Source organism: Mesoplodon densirostris, chromosome 9 (assembly GCF_025265405.1).
Source record: "Mesoplodon densirostris isolate mMesDen1 chromosome 9, mMesDen1 primary haplotype, whole genome shotgun sequence".
Classification (NCBI taxonomy): domain Eukaryota; kingdom Metazoa; phylum Chordata; class Mammalia; order Artiodactyla; family Ziphiidae; genus Mesoplodon; species Mesoplodon densirostris.
In genome coordinates, this window is record NC_082669.1 from 20,870,349 (window position 1) to 20,889,722 (window position 19,374).

Genomic DNA, 19,374 nt, shown 5'->3' on the forward strand with positions numbered 1-19,374 from the left:
GCCCCAGGCATGGGATTTGGGGGCATTTGTTCTTCTCCACATGGAGGGGTTGGCCCCAGGACATGCTCACCCTGTCCAGCTACAGTGTGCCAGTCAGCAGCAGGAAGTATTCCGGTGGAAAATCCCAGTCCCTGCTCTGCTTCGGAGAGACATGCAGAGTCTTCCTGCGACCCACCTCGGGTAATTTCCTGGCTGACACTGTCTGTACTAGCATCAGGGCCCCAAATAATTGCACTTAAATCAATTTGAGATCTCTGAATTTCTTCGGTCAACCCACTGTCTGGAGGTTCCTCCATGATCAGGTTACACAGGGAAAGACTTTTTGAAGAATCAGTCTTTAGAATGTGCAGAAAAGCAAAGGAAAAAAAAAAACATAAGATGAAATAGATCATGGTAAGATTTGATGAAAAACACAAAGCTCTTCAGTAGGGTAGCACCAGTTACACAAAGCTAGAAATATTTAAATTAAATGGTTTAAGGCTAAATCTGTGACTAACAATGCCATGAGAAAAAAAAAAGCTCATTCTAGATAATATACCACATATACAATGCATATTAAATACCAAAAAAATCCAGAATTTTCTGGATATTTACCTACCGGTTGTACCAAATCAGTGCTTGTCTATATAAGTAAAAAAATAATAAGAAGAAATAAGCATAAGCATAATCATAAAGCAAGAGAAGAAAATTCCCTAGCACATTAAAATCCCAGGCTGTCCAAAGTCAACATACTGCTGAAGACTTTGGCTTTTATTGGTTTGATATTAAGTTTTGCAACTTGTTTTATAATAGGAATGAGTTTTGTTCCACTATTGCTAAGACTACACAATTGAAACATGAAAAATGCCTCTGTCATTTACTAATATCAACAAGGATGTTTTATGGCTATTACATGACTTTTGCTTTAGCAGACTCTGAAATGAAAAGTTTCAAATAAAGAAGCAAGCCTGAGGACACCAGAACAAGATCAAGCATTAGCAGCCACAGAATCACACAGCATCATGTGCTCTGATACAGTGTCAGAATAAAATCTTTCCCAAACTCATCCTGCCCTTGGTTTTGCCTTTGAGGTGGTGTTTGCATGGAAGATGATCCGACGGACTAACCACTCTGCCTGCCTGGAGGATTGTCCTCTTGTTCTCCCCCCAACCTAGAAGACTTGTCTGCACACAAAGAAATAACACTGAGGAGATAAGAAGATCAAGAAATGTCAGCTATTATGCCCAGGGAGCTTCCGTCTTACAATCTTGTCATCATTACCATTCCTGGCAGGCCTGTCCTCTGAATTAGTCAGCGTTCCTTCTAGATGGGACTTTTATCCTCTCTATACCCTTCCCAGCTAGGGAAGGTAAGGTGTGTAATAGCTCCAACTAAAGATATGAAATATTGGAATAACCAAAATTAGCGTTGTCCTGTTAATCTTTAAAAAAAAGTAACACAAAGTTGAGGCTAGAATTTTCCAGTGTTCTGAATGTCAATCCATGTATCCCTTTTTGTGACTATCCAAGTAAAACCAGCTCCCTAGAAAAGACGTTTTCATTCAACATTTTTTAGCTCTTCTCTTGAGAGCTTTCCACGATGCTTTAAGCTCCTGTGGAAGGGAAGGGGATAGTCGTCTTTCTGTTGTAAGGGAAGAAAGGAGCAATGTCACCTCAAAAGACCAGGCTCATGAATAGTTAAATCTACCCAACTTTCCTGTTGCTCTCACTAAAACAGAAGAAAATGTGAACTCAAGTTGATTTCTTAAGACCCCGTGACCAAGGGCTTCTCTAAGAAAGGGGTAGACAACGGCCCTACCCCAAGGGATGTGAGGCTCTATGTGGGTGCAGTCATTTTCTTAATTTCACAGATGCCACCACCACAACAGCCTGTCTGTGTTTTATTCTGAAGTCTAAATTCTGGAAGTATTCATCCTTGTACATCAGAGTAGCTGAATAAATAACATTAGCAGTAATATCTACCTTGTATTGACACATGCTAGACATTGGGCTAGATATTCTACAAATACTGTCTCTAATCCTCACACAACCCTCTGAGGTCGGTGTCATTACCCTTATTTTACAGATGAGAATAACTGAGGCTTAAAGAGTTTTAGTAGAAGTTGCTCAAAGTCATATTGTTAGAAGAACTAGAGTCTAGACTCAAATCCAGGACTGTGTGACTCTGAAGTTCAAATCCTCATTGACTAATAAGCTTCATGGAAAATAATAATGAAAAAATGGTTCCCTGTGTAGAGTAGCTCGTCCTTCACATTTTCACATCCATAGTTTTTGTGTATTCTGTAAGCAATAACAAATAAGCATGCCTTCACTACAAAATTTCCTCTGGCCACCGATAATCACAGGAGGATGCATAAAAGGCAAAACACTGAATTCTTGCTCACCCAGGAGTCTGGCACTGACATTCTTTTCCTCACCATTGTTTCCATGTGCAGGTAAACGCTTAGAAACCACGAGGGAGCTGATGATGGTTCTAGGGGCTACGTTGCCATCAAAAAACATCTGGGTCTTCTTTCCATCACAGATGAAATAAAATATAACAAGGTTCCCAAATGTCTAGCAATCCAGATACACCAAAATACAGAGTTCTTAGTTTTCTTACCGTCCATAGGTCCCAGGGTAATGTCTGAAAGCAAACAGAGAAACAGAAATACCATTAACAGACAAATCCCCAGCATGTAAAAAACATGGAGGCGGGCTTCCCTGGTGGCGCAGTGGTTGAGAGTCCGCCTGCCGATGCAGGGGACACGGGTTCGTGCCCCAGTCGGGGAAGATTCCACATGCCGCGGAGCGGCTGGGCCCGTGAGCCATGGCTGCTGAGCCTGTGCGTCCGGAGCCTGTGCTCCGCAACAGGAGAGGCCGCAGGAGTGAGAGGCCCGCGTACCGCTTCTTAAAACAAACAAACAAACAAACAAAAACCCCCCAAAAAACCCCACGGAGGTGACAAAAGTTCTTAAAATAAAATCATAAACATTTCAGAAACACTTAGTACAGCACTGTCCAACCTAACTTTCTTTGGTGATGAAAATGTTCCATATCTGTGCTGTCCAATACAGCAGCCACTAGTCACATGTGCTATTGAACACTTGTGCAAGTGGAACAGAACCAAATTTTAAACTTTACATTCTTATATTTAATTTAGTTTTAAAATGTCCACATGTGGCTAGTGGCTACCATATTGGATAGCATAGGTCTAGTCAATCTGCCTTTTGCTCTGTGAGTGAAAACTATGTCTGAACTATGATGAATGGGTTTACGTGAACACACACACACACAGACACACACACAATTAAAATGAAGGAAACAAGATGTCCAGAAATTAGAGTTTGTCGCATCTTTGAGGAAATGCAGATCCTAATCATTTCTAATGCTCTTTCCTCTCCCCACCCCCCCTTACCAAATTCAAGACGATGACTTGTTAATGGTAAATGAATTCCAGAAAAGTAGTTCTTCAGTATGTTGAATTAGACGATAACACACAGCTCGATTAATTGGCAATCGTGCAAATTAGCAGGGTGCCCCCTAAAACATGGGCATTTTAATTATGAAGCTTATTGATCCTGGGGAATGAATCCAGATGGTTCAAATAACTTCCACTGTGTGGGGAAAGTGGGGGACACTTTCTTATTTCCTTTGTGACTCAGAATTACAGCTAAGACTACCTCCTTTTCTGCTCATGTCTTTGTGACTAGAATAGATCCATGTTTGTGCACTTATTTTGAATCTCTAAATGTGAACAGAAAATTAAGAGAGCCTGGTACTCGCATCTGAAGAATATGACACTTTCCAGATGGGATTATGGATGTTTGGTTCGGGTTCTGTACTACACAGAAGGTGGGCCCTGTGGTTCCAGCTGAAACCTCCCCCCATCGCAGTTGGTCCAGGCCTCCTCTAATGGTCCCACCCTGCAGCTCTGGGCAGCCTGGTCGGTCTCTGGGTTAGCACCCACTTGTAGAACGACTAAGTGCAGAATAGCTCCACTGAAAGCCAGTTATTGGTACTTGGACTCCTTCTGCACCTTATATGCATTTTCTGATTCTCCAAATGGTTGATGTTTTCTTGCTTCACAGCCCCTTAAGAATCACAGCTCCTAGAGCTCCTACACATCCCTGCATAATGCAGACAGAACAGGTATTTTCTCCAAAGGAAGGCAGCAACGGGAAACGTGTTTATCACTCCTTCCGATCATGAAAGGATGTGTTAGCTCGTGTGGACACTGCAGAGATCACAAGGTGAGGTGTTCTGTGAGCAGCAAGAACACAAATTAAAACATGGGGTCAGATGGCTAAGATGAGTCCAGATTACAGAGCCTGCCCTACCCCTAGAATGTTATTTAGATCAAGTTTAGCTTTTAGAGTCCAGGTCTGGTTAACTGCCAGCGTGGCAAAGAATCGCATGCACCTATATAAACAGGAGTCAGAATGCATTATTAGTTGAAGATCGAATCACACATTGTAGAGATGAAGTAGCTGTAATTAAGCTGCATATTTACGCTGGGAAATGGCTGAAGTGGATGACCAGTGTGAAAGTTGTTGGCCATAGACATCACATGTCTCATCTGCTTGGAATACGGAAATATATTCTAAAATAAGAGCCACTGGGGTCTTGCTCACTATAAATTCCAACTTCACAGAACTTGGCAGCAATTCACAATCTGACTGTATCTGCAAACTGTCTTCACAGATGTCTAATAAAGCAAAACTCTGGATCTCAAAATAAAATTAAATTAAATTAAATTAAATTAAATAAAACACGGGGTCAGGCAGTGGGGAAGGGAGAGCATTTTGAGTGAAGGGGAGAGAAGGTAGCAGATTCTAACAGCTCTGTGCTTTTTGTTATCTCAGCCTAGACTTTTCTTCTTAGCCAAAGAGGAGAGATGTGGTTAGCGCTGGATCCCAGGACAACTCTGCGGTGAGGTGACTCAATTACAGCCACTGGGAAGTCAGAGCAGTTAAGCACCTGGCCCGAGGGAAGGATAGAGGGGCACACACAGCTTGCCCTGATGGCAGTAATACATTTCCTCCAGAAACTGACACCTTTGAAGATATCACCAAGGTTATTTTTTGTTTGTTTAATTCTGAAAGAATCTCTTAGCCTTAGTTTCCATGATTCATGGCTTCTTTTAATCATGAGTTGATAGAGAAGAGGTTTCTCTCCTGAATCAGACGTGCAGACAGAAATGCTGTGGTATCTCACCCTCTGATCATCACAGCAGCCGCTGTGGAAACTTTCTTCCTGCCACTAAAGTAATAAATGTTGGAGGGGAAGGCAGAAGAAGTCCCTTGAATTCTGCTGGCGTTCTATACAATGAGAAAGCTCTGGAAAGGAGACGTTCTAAATGATAGGTACATTCATTTTCTGCTTTGCTTGGCCACCAGGATAGAATCATCAAACTTGCTGACAATGATTACATCGGCATTTTCCAAAGTGAGTTGTAGAGACCGTTCCCATGAATGTTAAGACCGTTTCATTAAAACAGATTTCTGGGCTCAAACAAATTTGGGAAACCCTAAGTTAAACAAATCTAAACAGTTTTTTTAAATTGTAGGACTTCTTGGAGCCCTTAATATTCTAAGGCACATCACGAATATCTTAAAAGGGAATTAACAGAACTTCCTGAAACATTCATCTAAGAGATACATTTTTCTTTTTTTGCAAAGTACCTTTCCGACTAGTGTCTAATCTACTTAATTGCCTGCTTTATTGATGTCTCAGATTTTTATTTTTATTTTATTCCAATATCACAACCTGGAGGCCTGCAGAAATCCAATCACATTCTGGAACAAAATACGGATTAAAGAGGAGCTTTATTTATTGAGGGTCACAGTGAGATGTCTGTGCCCCAGTGGTTTACTGTATCAAGAAGGCTTCATGACCAGGAAGTTGAGCTGGGTCTCACTTCCTAAGCTGAGTTTTGCAATACACGGTGATTCATTAATTTGAAGTACATTGTAGCACCCTTGGATTTTTCCCAAACTCAAATGTGAGGCCCCAACCACATCAAAACTACTGACATAAACAATTTCCCGGTGGCAAAAATTCTGAGTTAACTTCCTTCCATGAGCAGAGACAACTGTGAAGTAACTATATTCCAGAGGAATCACCCACAGGTCATGACAGCATCCACCACCAGTATCCCTCTGATAGACAATGAGATCATAATAACTACTGAAATGGGAAAAATGTTGAGGGCGAGGAAGTCGTGAGCAGGGGTAAGCTTGGATAAGCAAGGCCAACTCTGCATCAAGCCATGATCAAGAACACAGAGGCCATCATCACCATCATCAAGTTCAGAACTATCAATACTGAAAAAAAATTCCTTTTGGGGCAAAATCTCATGGTGATTTCAAACATGCCTTAATTTGCAAAGTATGAGGAAGGAAAGTAGAGAAAACAGTAAGAAGATTCAACCCCAAGCCCAAAGAAACAGTCTTATTTTGGGAAGCCATAAAATGTATCATCCAAACCTGGACACTTCTGAGTACAAACGTGGTTCTGTGGATTACCATTCTGAGATGGATGATTCCTGGCAAACTGGAATGTATGTTATCCCAGCTCTGCGGGTAGAGAAAGCTAATGGTAGGGGAGGTTGAGAATAATTGACAGTGATCAAGTCCTCTTTCTACCCTTCCTTCTCATTGAAATATTCGTCAACTGAAAAGAAAAGTCAATAGTCACGTGAAAGGGAGAGGGGTCAGCGAAATGCCTTACTAAGCTTATTAAAGTTTATGAAATATCAGTTCCAAACATCCAAAAATCCACTTGGTACCTGCGACATCGGTGAGTGGGTTACTCCAGCAGAACCTGCAGAGGGCATGTCAGGCTTGAAAGGATCAAAGTCCAGATCTAACAAGGTCTCCTCTTTCTTCACCTCAGGGACTTCATTCTGTTAAAACAAAACAAAACATGCACGAGCTTGAATCTGATCAGACTTCATGATCTATTCCATGTATAACCCTCCAATTTCAGCTGATACCCCAAAGCATGCTTTGATAATTTACCACTTAGCTGGCTCATCCATGGGCTCCCAGAGTCACTACTTATGTATGATGAGAGGCGAAATAACCACCTCCAGCCAAGTATCACCTAAGATGCTCAGGTACATGGCCCAGGCTCCAGTTCTTATCCTTTGTTCAGTTCCAAGTCCAGGCAACAAAGAGAATGTCTGAGAAATGTAGCCTAAAGCCACCAAGATCCAAGGAATCTCCTTCTCTGCCAGCTCAGAAAACTCAGGTCAAGATTTACAGAGGAACAAGGAGATAAGATGGGCTAAGGCTTGGACCCATTACAGTTATCCACTGCTGCGATGCCCCCTAGGAAGCAAAGATTTAAAAAGTAAGGGGGACTTCCCTGGTGGCGCAACGGTTTAGAATCCGCCTGCCACTGCAAGGGACACAGGTTCGAGCCCTGGTCCAGGAAGAGGCCACATGCCACAGAGCAACTAAGCCCATGAGCCACAACTACTGAGCTTGTGCTCTAGAGCCTGCGAGCCACAACTACTGAAGCCCGCGTGCCTACAGCCCATGCTCTGCAACAAGAGAAGCCACCGCAATGAGAAGCCCGCACACCTCGACGAAGAGTAGCAACTGCTCGCCACAACTAGAGAAAGCCCGCACGCAGCAACGAAGACCCAAGGCAGCCAAAAATAAATAAATAAATTTTACAAAAAGAAAAAGAAATGAGAGCGGGGGCAGAGCCACAGACATTAGAAAGGATATTAAGGAAATATTATGAACCACTTTATTCCAATACATTTGACAACTTAGATGAAACAGACAAATTTCGTAAGAAACACAAACTCCCAAGGCTTACTCAAAAAGAAATGACTTGAATTGCTCTATATCGATTAAAGGAATTGCATTTACAGTTTAAGACATTTGTCCATTAATAATAATAATAATAGTAATAACAACCCTTCAGGCCCAGATGGCTTCTCTGGTGAATTCTACCACACATTTAAGGAAGAAAAAATACCAGTCCCATATAATCTTTCCTGGAAAATTGAAGATGAGGGAATACTTCCCAATTCCTTCTATGAGGCAAGCATTACCCTGGTACTAAAATCAGACAAAGATGTTGTTTTAAAAAAACACCCTGGGGACTAATAAACCTCATGAATATAGACAGAAAAACTCTAGAAAAATCTTTGGCAAATTGAATAAAAATATGTATACAAGTATAATGCATCATGACCAAATGGAATTTATCTCAGGAATGCATGATTGATTTACCATGTGAAAACCAATGAATATAATTCATCATATTAACAAATTAAAAAAGAAAACTCATATGATCATCTTAATAGTGTAGAGAAAGTACTTGAAAAAATCCACCTCCAGTCCTGTCCAAAACTCTGAACAAGGTAGGTAAAAAAGTCAACTTCCTCAACCTGATAAAGGGTATCTACAAAAACCTACAGCTATCATCATGCTTAATAACAAAAGACTGGACACTTTTCCCCTAAGATCAAGGCAAGGACAACTTCTTCACCACTTCTTTTCGACATTATACTGGCAGTACTAGACAGTGAAATAAGGCAGGAAAAAGAAATAAAGGGCATCCAAATTAGAAAGGAAGAAATAATACTATCTTTATTCACAGAAGATACAATCACCTATATAGAAAATCCAGTGAAATCTGCAAAAAAGCTAAGGAACTAATATTGAGTTTAACAAGGCTGCAGGATACAGCATCCATATACAAAAATCAGTTATATTTACATATAACAGTATAAAAACTCAGAAACTGAAATTTTAAAAATATGATTTACAGTCACACTAAAAATACGAAATACTTAGGGATAAACCACCCAACAAAAGATGTGAAAAGCTTGTATACTGAATACTACAAAATGCAGCAAAGATAAGTTAAAGATCTTAACAAAGGGAGAGATATACTGTGTTGATGGGTCAGACAACTCAATATTATTAAGATGTCAATGCTCCCCAAATTGATCTATAGAATCAATGCAATTCCAATCATCTGTATTGGGTTGAATACTCTGCCCACCCAGTCCCCTGTAAAATCCACGTCCATCAGAAACCTCTGAATGTGACCTTATTTGGCAATAGGTTCTTTGCAGATGTAATGAAAATAACATGAGGTCATACTGGATTAGGATGGGCCTTAATGCAATAGCTGGTGTCCTTATAAGAAGAGGGAATTCTGGATATAAAGACGCAAAGACAATGCCATGTGACGATACAAAGCACACAGACACACAGGGAAAGTGCAGTGTGATGACAGAGGCAGAGAGTGGAATGATGGGTCTACACACCAATGAACACCAAGGATTGCCAGCAACCGACAGAAATTAGAGGTGCAAGAGAGAATCCTCCCCCAGAGCCTTTCAGAGGGAACACGGTCCTGCTGACACCTTGATCTTGGACTTCGAGCCGCACAACTGTGAGAGAATAAATGCCTGTTATTTTAAGCCACGCTATTTGTGGTGCTTTATTACGACAGCCCTAGAAATCTGATACAATGTCCCAAAAGTTTGTAGAAACTTACAAATCGATTCTAAAATTCATATGGAAACTCAAAGAACCTGGAATAGCCGAAACAACTCTGAAAAAGAATAACAAAGTTGAAGGACTAACCCTATCTGGTTTCAAGACAGTATAAAGGGACAGTCATCAAGATAGTGTGGTACTGGCATAAACCTAAGCAAAAAGATCAATGGAAAACCAGTCCAGAAATAGAACTATACACATATGGACAACTAATTGTCCACAAAGGTACAAAGGCAATTAAGGAGAATAATGCTAGACTTTTCAACTATTGTATATCCATATGTAAAGAAATAAATTTCAACCCATACTGACTGACTCTGGGCTTGAAAAGCACTATTTTTTCCTCTTTCCGATTTTCATCTTATTAATTCTTTCTGTCTTCAAAGAATGTTAACATGTTTACTTTGAAAAAAATATCAACTGAAAGTGGAAGCAGCTGGTCCAGAAATATGCTACATTGAAAAGAAAAGCCAGAGCGGTATTTAAAAGCAGGTTACAGACACCCAGGAAGCCAGTGACGCACATGTAAATAATCGCAGACTGGCCCCATCAGGATTGAGGAGATGAAAAAGGGCTGTCTCGTGAACGTATTTTGCAAGTTGAAAAATCTATTTCAGTTTGATTGGCTGGGAAAAAGAGGATGATTTCACGGACTTAAAATGTAAGATGCAGCCTTAGGCCGGAGAACGGAGATCTAAGAGTAGCAAAGTAAATAGTGCTGACTTGATCCCGACGGTCACACGATTTAAAGGCTGTGCTGATGTCTTGCCTTCCCGCACATCAGGGTGACAGGAGGGCTTGGAGGAACAAGCTGGGCTGTTCAGAAGATAATCCCTTTGGATTCGTAAACAAGAAAGCTATATCAAAGAGAGAAAATATGTGACGTCATTGTCGGGAAAAGATTTAGACCAAATAGTTGGGGTATCTGCTATGAAAAACAATCCAAAAACAAGCCATCTTTTCTTCCTCACTGCTATTTGACAGGAAAATAGGCGAGAAGGGACCCTGCCCCTAGCACTGCCTCTCAAGGGGTCCCCACGCTTTTGAGCACCTTTCTTGGAATTTTTTAGATCACCCTCTGGTTGTGGGAACCAGCTACAGCTAGCAGTGCCATCCAAGCAGGACACCCCTGGACCAGGACCTGCATGGGCCCAGCCCCCGTCTTTCCACTTTGGAGCATTCTCCCACCCTAACTCCACAGGGAGGGTCTATCTCATGCCCCAGGAGTCTGGGGCTCATAAACCATCAGGTTGTCCTGGAACTTGGTGGCCAGGCCTGCTGCGAAGAGGCTGGCTGGCAAGGAGACCCTTCCCAATGGCCGGCATTTCACTTACGGGGTCCCGTGAGACTGGCCACCAGGATGCTGCTGGCACGCTCACATCAAGTGACTCAGACTGCTTATATGGAGAGCCCCTGCGCCAAAAAAAGTATTTGCCCAGGACCACAATCCCTAAGGAAAGGCCTGGTGGGAAGGGACGGTGAATATCTGAATTAAAGTTAAGTAATCAAGTCAGCATAGAAAGCACTCCAGGACATTTTTTGAAGAAAAAAGGAGACAACCTTGCACATACACATATATCTATGTGTATTTATACACATGATTTTTTTTTGGGTCTTGATCTCTGGTAAAAAGCTTATTTATTTCCCATATATTTGGTTTCCAGGGACGTAATACCTTTTAAAAATGTTTACCAAAAATCCATTTCCTAAGAATAGAGTATTTTGAGGGGAATGGGAGATTATTGGAGAAGCTCTTATTTAAAGAAAGTACACAGAGATTTTGTTGCAGAACTCCTCAGAGCCCCATACCTGCTGATAGGGACTATGAAAAATGCAAAAGGAGATGCAGCCCCCACCCTTCTATGATCAAAGATGCCCTTTTCACAGCATCTCATGGGACAAATGGAAAATGCTGTTTTGAAAGAATAATGCAGGTGCGTGCATGCACACACACACACACACACACACACAGAGGATTTCTTCCTATTTAAGTTCCTGGGAGTTAAAAACATGGAGGGATGGATTTATCCTTTATCGGGTCCATATTTGTAAACACAGAACCAGAAAAGCCAAGTCAGCCCTGTGGTCTTGATAAGCAGGCATCTCCCTATAAGCAGATAAGGATATTTCCAGAGAAGATTCTGGGAAATATATATTTCCCAAATACACATGCTACATTTAAGGTTTGGGCCATTAGAGGGCTCTGTAGACCTGATGGATTTCTGTTTCCAATCCCAGGACGTTCTCAAGAGAGAATTATCGCTGTGACGAAGCCTGGTGTATGAAACACACAAATCCATCAGAGATGAGGAATATTACATTCATCACATTTTGAGCTTCCAGGTGGGGATAATACAAATGCTTTTCTTCCCCATTATGCAAATGATAAAAATAGCAAACTGGGGGCATAAATCTATTTGTTAAATGTAAAATGACCCATTAAACATTTTGAAAATAGTAAAATAAAATTTATATATAAATATATATATGAATCACTTTGCTGTACGCCAGAAGCTAACACAACATTGTAAATCAACTACACTTCAATAAAGAAAAAATAAGTGAAATTAAATAAAGCTAGATTTTATCACTCAATAAGGGAGAAAGCAGGGCTTCCCTGGTGGCACAGTGGTTGAGAGTCCGCCTGCCAATGCAGGGGACATGGGTTCATGCCCCGGTCCGGGAAGATCCCACATGCCGTGGAGCGGCTGGGCCCGTGAGCCATGGCCGCTGAGCTTGTGCGTCCGGAGTCTGTGTTCCACAACGGGAGAGGCCGCAACAGTGAGAGGCCCGTGTACCGCAAAAAAAAAAAAAAAAAAGGGAGAAAGAGACTGAAATATAAATCCTTGATTCACCCCTGCTCTTACTGTGACATGAGACTCACAGCCATTGAGTCGATGGAAATGCTTCGAGTTATATACTGGGGTCCACCTGCTAGAACCATGTTGCCACTTATATCCAGAAGAAAATGACAGAAAATCCTTTCTGCCTCCTTCCCAGATTAAAAGAAAACAATCTATGTGAAGTTGAACCCCCCAAAATGCACCCCCATAATGTCTCTGGGGGTTACTTCTTTCAAAGTCACCTGGCACACTGATGGACGTGACCCAGCCGGTAAGTTATAAACGGTAGACAGACAAAGCTTGATGATTTCAGAGCAGATACAGGCCAAGAAACCATAGCATTGAGTGTGCTGAGTCCAGACAAATGATATTTATATACACATCCAAATTTGAAGAGAAAATGTATTTCTTTAGGTTTCAAACACTGTCATAGATATAAAGCAAAAATAAAAACCTGTTGCAAAGTTCTAAAAAAAAGAAATGATAAAAGGTGCAAACGTGTATTAATATATATTGCAAAATGGGAGATGCTTTTCCTTCCCTTTCCAACAGCCTTGGAGTCGTGCATACAGACTATCCAAGCTGGGGCAAGGGGGCTCCATCAGCTAACTGTGTCACTGCAGTAGCCACAGCTGCTCCGGCCACAGCTGGAGACGTTTCTGCTTTGAAAGGTGCTTCCTCTCCCTCTCCTCTCCCTAACTCTTGGCTTTGCCCATCACTCTCATTCAACAACACCAGCACACGTTAACACTCTTGGAAGGACTTAGGCACCTCTTCTGGCATCTGTAATTTTTAGAAGTGCTTTGATTCTTTTTTTTTCCCCCACTGTGAAGGACCCTTATGTGAGCCAGCTAACTGCAAATAAAAAAACATTTCAAAGAAAGAACTCTCCTAAACCCCATCTTTACTTCAGAACCAGTCTATGTGTCACATTTTCTCTACTTCAGTGGCCTCAGCTGCTACATGTCCTCAGCTAAATACACACAGCTTCTAGGTGGCCACATTCTCTATTGATGATGGAATTCAGAGGATGCTCTCGTGGGGTCCAGGTGAAAGCAACTTGAGTAAGGGTATTATCACCCTAAAACACTGTCACTTTTAAACTGATGTAGCTAAAACCAGAATGAGCTGTTAGAAATACAAAGGGACAGCACAACTTGGAAATGAAAACTGCTCAAGTTTGGTGCCAGGGCCATGGCGGATGCTGGGTAAGATCATTTGGCTCTAAGACCGCTATCCCTGGTGGCATCTGTGTATCCACAGATACAATTGGTCCACGCACTGATAAAAGTGCAATTCCCCCTCCTCAAAGGAGCTACTAAATCTCATTTCAAGTTCTAATTAGCTTACCAAATTCAGCATCTCATACAAACAACAGGAGAAGGAAAACAACAGCTAAAAGCATCGTGCTGATCCATAAATGCCCTCGAAAGAGATGAGAAATTATGATGTGCCACTGCACTGCTTCTGAGTTTTCATTTTCTGAGCTCCCTGTTTTTAGTACATTATTTCCATTATTATCGACAGGATGCAATTGTAATTGGGATACAATATGTAGTGTTGTTATGGATGTACTCAGTAATTACAATGTTGTGTTTGCACCCCTTGCAAAATGTTAAAATTATTTCTGACCCTGAGAACACCAGGAGGAAATGATATTGGCATGACTTCTCTGGGGACATTCACTCTTAACAAAGAGATGGCTTTGAGGGCATTAGGGGCAACTAAGTCAAGGCTATCCTTGAGGCAATGGGACAACCAAACTGGGACAGGTGTAGGTATAACATTGAGAGTAGCTGTAGGTGGAACACACACACAATCAGGTATCTTAAAAAGCAGGGGGAACGCTGGTGCCAGGTCATGTAAGTGAATACATCTACTCCTGCTAAAGGTCAAAAGACTTAATATTCACCTCTTTGAATTTCATTTTTCTATTCTCTACTGGGAGCAATAAGGAAGAAATGATAAAAGGCACAAACGTGTATTAATATATATTGATATCACCAAGGTGCTGGTGACATAACAGAAAAAGTGGAAGTAACCTGTGACCACCATCAGTGGTTGGTTACATTCATCTGATAGAATACCCCAGTCAAACTTTTTTTTGGAAAAGACAATATTATGACATGAAAAAATGCTCAGTAAGATGAAGCAGAAAATTCAGGAATACATAACAATACAATCCAAATTCTGTGCTGCAAAACTGATAAAACAAAAAAACGAAAAGAAAAAATAACTAAAAGAAAGTAAACAAAAATGCATCAGCGGTTATGTTAGTGTTATGATTTAAGCGATTATTAAAATTCTTCACTTTACACTTAGTATTTTTCCCAACTTTCTATAGGAAGGATGTACAACTCTTAACAGTGGGAAAAATGAGTCTTTTCAAATACCGCACATCTCCCATTTGGGAACCCTTTAGACACACCAAGTATTGATAAAGCAAACCTGAATGACAACTAAAATTACATTGTTGGCCTGAACATCTGCCACCTTCTTTAGAGATGTGCTCTGAGAGTCCCTCTGCTGTGGTGCTTTAGCGAACATCCCAGCTCTGTATCAGGCACTCACCTGAGAAGGCGTCGTCACACTGATTTCTGGAACAAAGTTGTCCTCGAAGAAACTGATGATGTTCTCCTGCTGCAGCTCCTTTGTTGGGGTGACTTTAGGGAGAGGTGGGACAGGAGGCCCTTTCCTTGTCTAAGAAGCATCACACAAACCAACAGGGGTTAATTCAGGCAAAGATGGCATGGGAGACATGCAGACGTGTCACGTGAACAGAGCTAGGGGAACAGATTGATTGCTGATTGAAATGTAGGTCTGCTTAGAGAAATAAGCCCACCTGATTCAGGCAAAGAACGCCTGCTTGGGTGGCCCTCAGAGCTCTGACAACCAGTGGCCCAACGAGAAAAATTCAGGCTATGAGGCTCCATCCATCTCAACCCAAGTGCTATACACAGGGCTGCGGTGCTACGTGTACCTGTGCCTCTCAAGTTAAACTAAGGCAATACCTTCTCTGAAGTCAACTGAAAAAGATTTCTCACTTCAGCAGTGCGTTAGAATTCTAGAACTAACATCCAGCAAGCTTTTCACTGGCGTCAGTGAGACCACCATCAGCAGCATACATCTCACTAGGCACTCCAGTATTTTGGAAACTAAGCGCTTTAGAGATCTATCCATTATTCATATCTTCGTACAACATTCCTTAGTTTCGACCATACACAAGAACGCTTGAACTGGATTGGAGACTTCAAGTTTCCCCGTAGGAATTTCATTTTTGCCAGAAGCAGGGAAGGTAAGGGTGGCCATTTCCCCCTGTATTTATCTTTGCTTGGCCCTTTCTGTTTCTTTCAAACACTTGTTCCATCATTTTTGTTGAGCGCATGCGCAATATACCGTGGGTGATGCAAAAAACGTGAAATGACATACACGTCATGGCCTTTCTTGTTCCAGATGTTACCTAAAGCACTGACAGGAAGGAGGCTTCATGGAAAAGGTAGGATTCGACAGAACCTTAAAGGACAGGATTCTGAGAAAAGGAAAGCATGCGAGCCTGAGGAAGCTGAGATTGTGGAACGACGTCTCAACACACTCAAGCAGAGGGTATGTGAGGAAACATAAAAATCCAAGTAAGCAAAGGAAGCTGATTCCTTGGTGACGATCACAATGCCCAAGGCTCCCACCTCAAAACCTGCCCGACTGGAAACTCTTGTCAATGTCCCCGCCCCATAGAATTATCCCAGGTGTGGTCAACTGAGCACCAGTTTTCCCAGTCCCCCTAATATTATACATGCGATCTCTTCCTACCTGCGAGGGTGACCGAGGCCGGGCTGGTGCAGGAGATGCAGGTGCCAGCGTGTGATTGGGACTCACTGTCGGGCTCGGGATGGGTGAAGGCTCCTCGGGCGGCGAAGGCGTCTTTGCAATGCGGAGAGGACCCGAGTCGCTGGATGAACAGAGAGAGTAAGCAGGGCTCCTTCTAAGGAACAGAACTTCTTTCTCAGGGGCCCTCCTTCCCACAGAAAAACTGAGGCGTTCCAGGTACTGCTGGTTACCTACTCCCTTTTCCTGTTAATTCTGGTTCTTAGCAACGGTGATGTGGTAACTGGTACTATTTATGGTCCACTGTGTGCCAGATCCCGTTCATATATTATCTCTAATCGTCACAAGACTCATGCATGTTTGTCCCCACTTTACAGGTAAGTAAAGTAAGGCACAGAGAGGATAAAGATCCCTGAAGTCACTGGGCAACTTAGTGGATCTGAATTCTGGCCTTGGTACTGAGAACCCCCGTTCTTTCCACTGGGCCAGACAAGGATCTTCCAAACATAAGCTGAATTAATTGAACTAATTTTACTTTTGATTTATAGGAGAATCTTGCTATGGCATAATCTACAGCAAAACCTACCCCCCAAATGATTAAGGGGGTATTAAAAAGCATCCTTAGGATAGCACTCATTAAGATTTTGTAGAAGTGCTTTCTGATGACATTTAGAAATTAATTCATTATTTCTCCTTCTACACCTTATGGCACAGTGACTCAACTCAGACAGCTTGAAACTGCAAACATATTATGTGATGGATGAGAGTCTGTACTGTTTCCTGAGAGCCCACTACATGCCTGGCACCAGGCCAGATGCTTGTCATCAGCCCAAATGCAACGGCTAAGACACCACTCGGGATACAGCCTACTCTCTAAGAATTTCTAAACGCTACAGATTGAGGGAACAAGGTCTGCACCCCCAAATAATTGAGCAGGTACACAGCAGCAGGGTCTACGTAGTCAAGGGGCTGAGGGAATAGGTCCCGTGGACAAGACGCGGACACACGCATGATTGGGGCCGTGCCAGCAATCATGGCCTCTGCTGGGAAGCACAGCCCCCAAATCTATGCCAAATGGAGACCCCGCTGAGCTCACTCACCACCTTGTTCTGCGGAGGAACATGGAAAAAAAATGAAGAACATTTGTCAAGTGGTCGGGGCCCCGCTTTTTCTTCATCGTATCTGATTCAGCAACATTGCAACTTCCAGATGCCGCTGTCCCTTTCCTCTCTGTGTAAGGCAACAACCTTTTCCCATGCACCGCATCTCTAAATCACCCAAATGTCCCTGTGATATTCTTATTACAATCCTTTCTTGGTTTCTAACCTCTTATTGAAATAATTGTATTGGAAACAGCAGCTCTATCCCTTTCCTGTATTCTTTTAGGCAACATTCTTTCCCTTAGACAAAGAAAATATACTTAATGCTCACTTAGAATAGCAGCCAGAGTAGGGACTACAAGTACAGCTAGACCAAGGAGCATCAAATAAGAAAATTACTTATTTCTGGGAAGTTCCAAACACTAATATATGGAGGTGGATATATGGAGGTGGTGGTGCCTGTGTATGCGTATGTGTGTTTTTGTAAATGCGTGTGTATCATGTATACATTGACTGATGTTAAAATCGCAAGTACAGAATGTCAGGACTGCATATTACCTTAGAAGCTGTTTAGTTCAATAGCACATTTTTATTTCTGTTGATTAAAAAAAGAGCTCCTAAACCAGAGAGGTTATTGAACTTACTCAAGGAAGGCACAGCAAATTAACTGCAGAGTCAGAAACTTGAAAGCCGAGTCTTCTGACTTCCAACCCAAGCCTCACTAGCCTGCACTACTTGAGTACATAATGTCTGAGAAGGATGGATAAAAGGGATTCCCAAATCACAGGAGAAAGCTGCTGTGAATCCAAACCCTGGCAATGTAGACCATTTACTTACGGATCACTGAGCCTTTGGTGTAACTGACTGGTGTACTCAAAATAAAACCAAACCAACGTTCAACAAAACCGAAACAACGCAGTGCTTGCAAGGTCAAGTTAGGAGGTAAGATGATGGTGAGGTCTCACCTACTTCCTTTCTCCTTTCCCAATATGGATTCATTAAAGGTATAAGCACCAATAATAAGTATCAGGACTAACTGTTGTGAGTTTGGGGAATTGCCTTCTTCTCCAAATAAAGTAACAAGTGCAAAACTAGAAATTATATGTAAGGGACGTCCCTGGTGGCATAATGGTTAAGAATCCGCCTGTCAATGCAGGGGACATGGGTTCAAGCCCTGGTCCGGGAAGATCCCACATGCCGCGGAGCAGCTGGGCCCGTGAGCCACAACTACTGATCCTGAGCTCTAGAGCCCGGAAGCCACAACTACTGAGCCCACGTGCCACAACTACTGAAGCCCGCGCACCTAGAGCCCGTGCTCCACAACAAGAGAAGCCCGCGCACTGCAATGAAGAGTAGCCCCCACTTGCCGCAACTAGAGAAAAGCCGGCGCACAGCAACGAAGACCCAACGCAGCCAAAAATAAATAAATAAAAATAAATAAATTTATTTAAAAAAAAAGAAATTATCTGTAAAAAGCTGACACCACTGCTGGAAAGCAGAGAGAGGTAGATATCAACTCTATTGTGACAATGACAAAAGTCCATGGAGATACATCTGAAGGCTAAAAGTCAATGTAAATGCACAGAACTAAGGCTGGTGTCAGTCTCCAGATGGAAAGGCTCCTTGGTTTTAGATCTTTGGAGGATGAGTAAAAGACCATAGGCTGGTACAGACTGCAGAATTTGCAACAATCCTTCCTTTAAAGGTGTACAGACATGAACTTGGCTCTGATGAACATGGCCTACCTGGGAGCTCCTTGAATGGTGAAGGCCTTGTCAGCGTGCTGGTCACCCAATTTCGTCATCACTTCATATAGTTTGTGGCAAAGCTAAGGGGACAGAGGCCACTGCTGTAAGTCATTCTGGTGCAAATTCAGGCTACTGTTCCCAGAAAGGAACTGTTTATTGAAAAACTAAGAATCTTATGATAGTATGGATGGTCCCAGGATAATTTAACCTCTGAATAGGGTTCAACTTAAAATTCATGTCAAAACTGTCAGGCCGGGCCTCCCTGGTGGCGCAGTGGTTGAGAGTCCGCCTGCCGATGCAGGGGATACGGGTTCGTGCCCCGGTCCGGGAGGATCCCATATGCCGCGGAG

The 19,374-nt window shown here is 42.3% G+C and overlaps 1 protein-coding gene across 2 annotated transcripts in view; it reads right to left on the reverse strand.

The window, feature by feature from the left end:
* The window catches only part of AMPH (amphiphysin), a 172,476-nt gene that overhangs the window by 31,873 nt on the left and 121,229 nt on the right, over positions 1 to 19,374 (reverse strand). For both annotated transcript variants that reach the window (XM_060107895.1, XM_060107894.1), the window contains exons 9-14: positions 19,022 to 19,104; positions 16,162 to 16,300; positions 14,926 to 15,054; positions 6,769 to 6,885; positions 2,602 to 2,625; positions 599 to 622 (exon numbers count right to left, since the gene is read on the reverse strand). In XM_060107895.1, the coding sequence (XP_059963878.1) occupies positions 599 to 622; positions 2,602 to 2,625; positions 6,769 to 6,885; positions 14,926 to 15,054; positions 16,162 to 16,300; positions 19,022 to 19,104 (516 nt within the window). The remainder of the gene's footprint in view (positions 1 to 598; positions 623 to 2,601; positions 2,626 to 6,768; positions 6,886 to 14,925; positions 15,055 to 16,161; positions 16,301 to 19,021; positions 19,105 to 19,374) is intronic.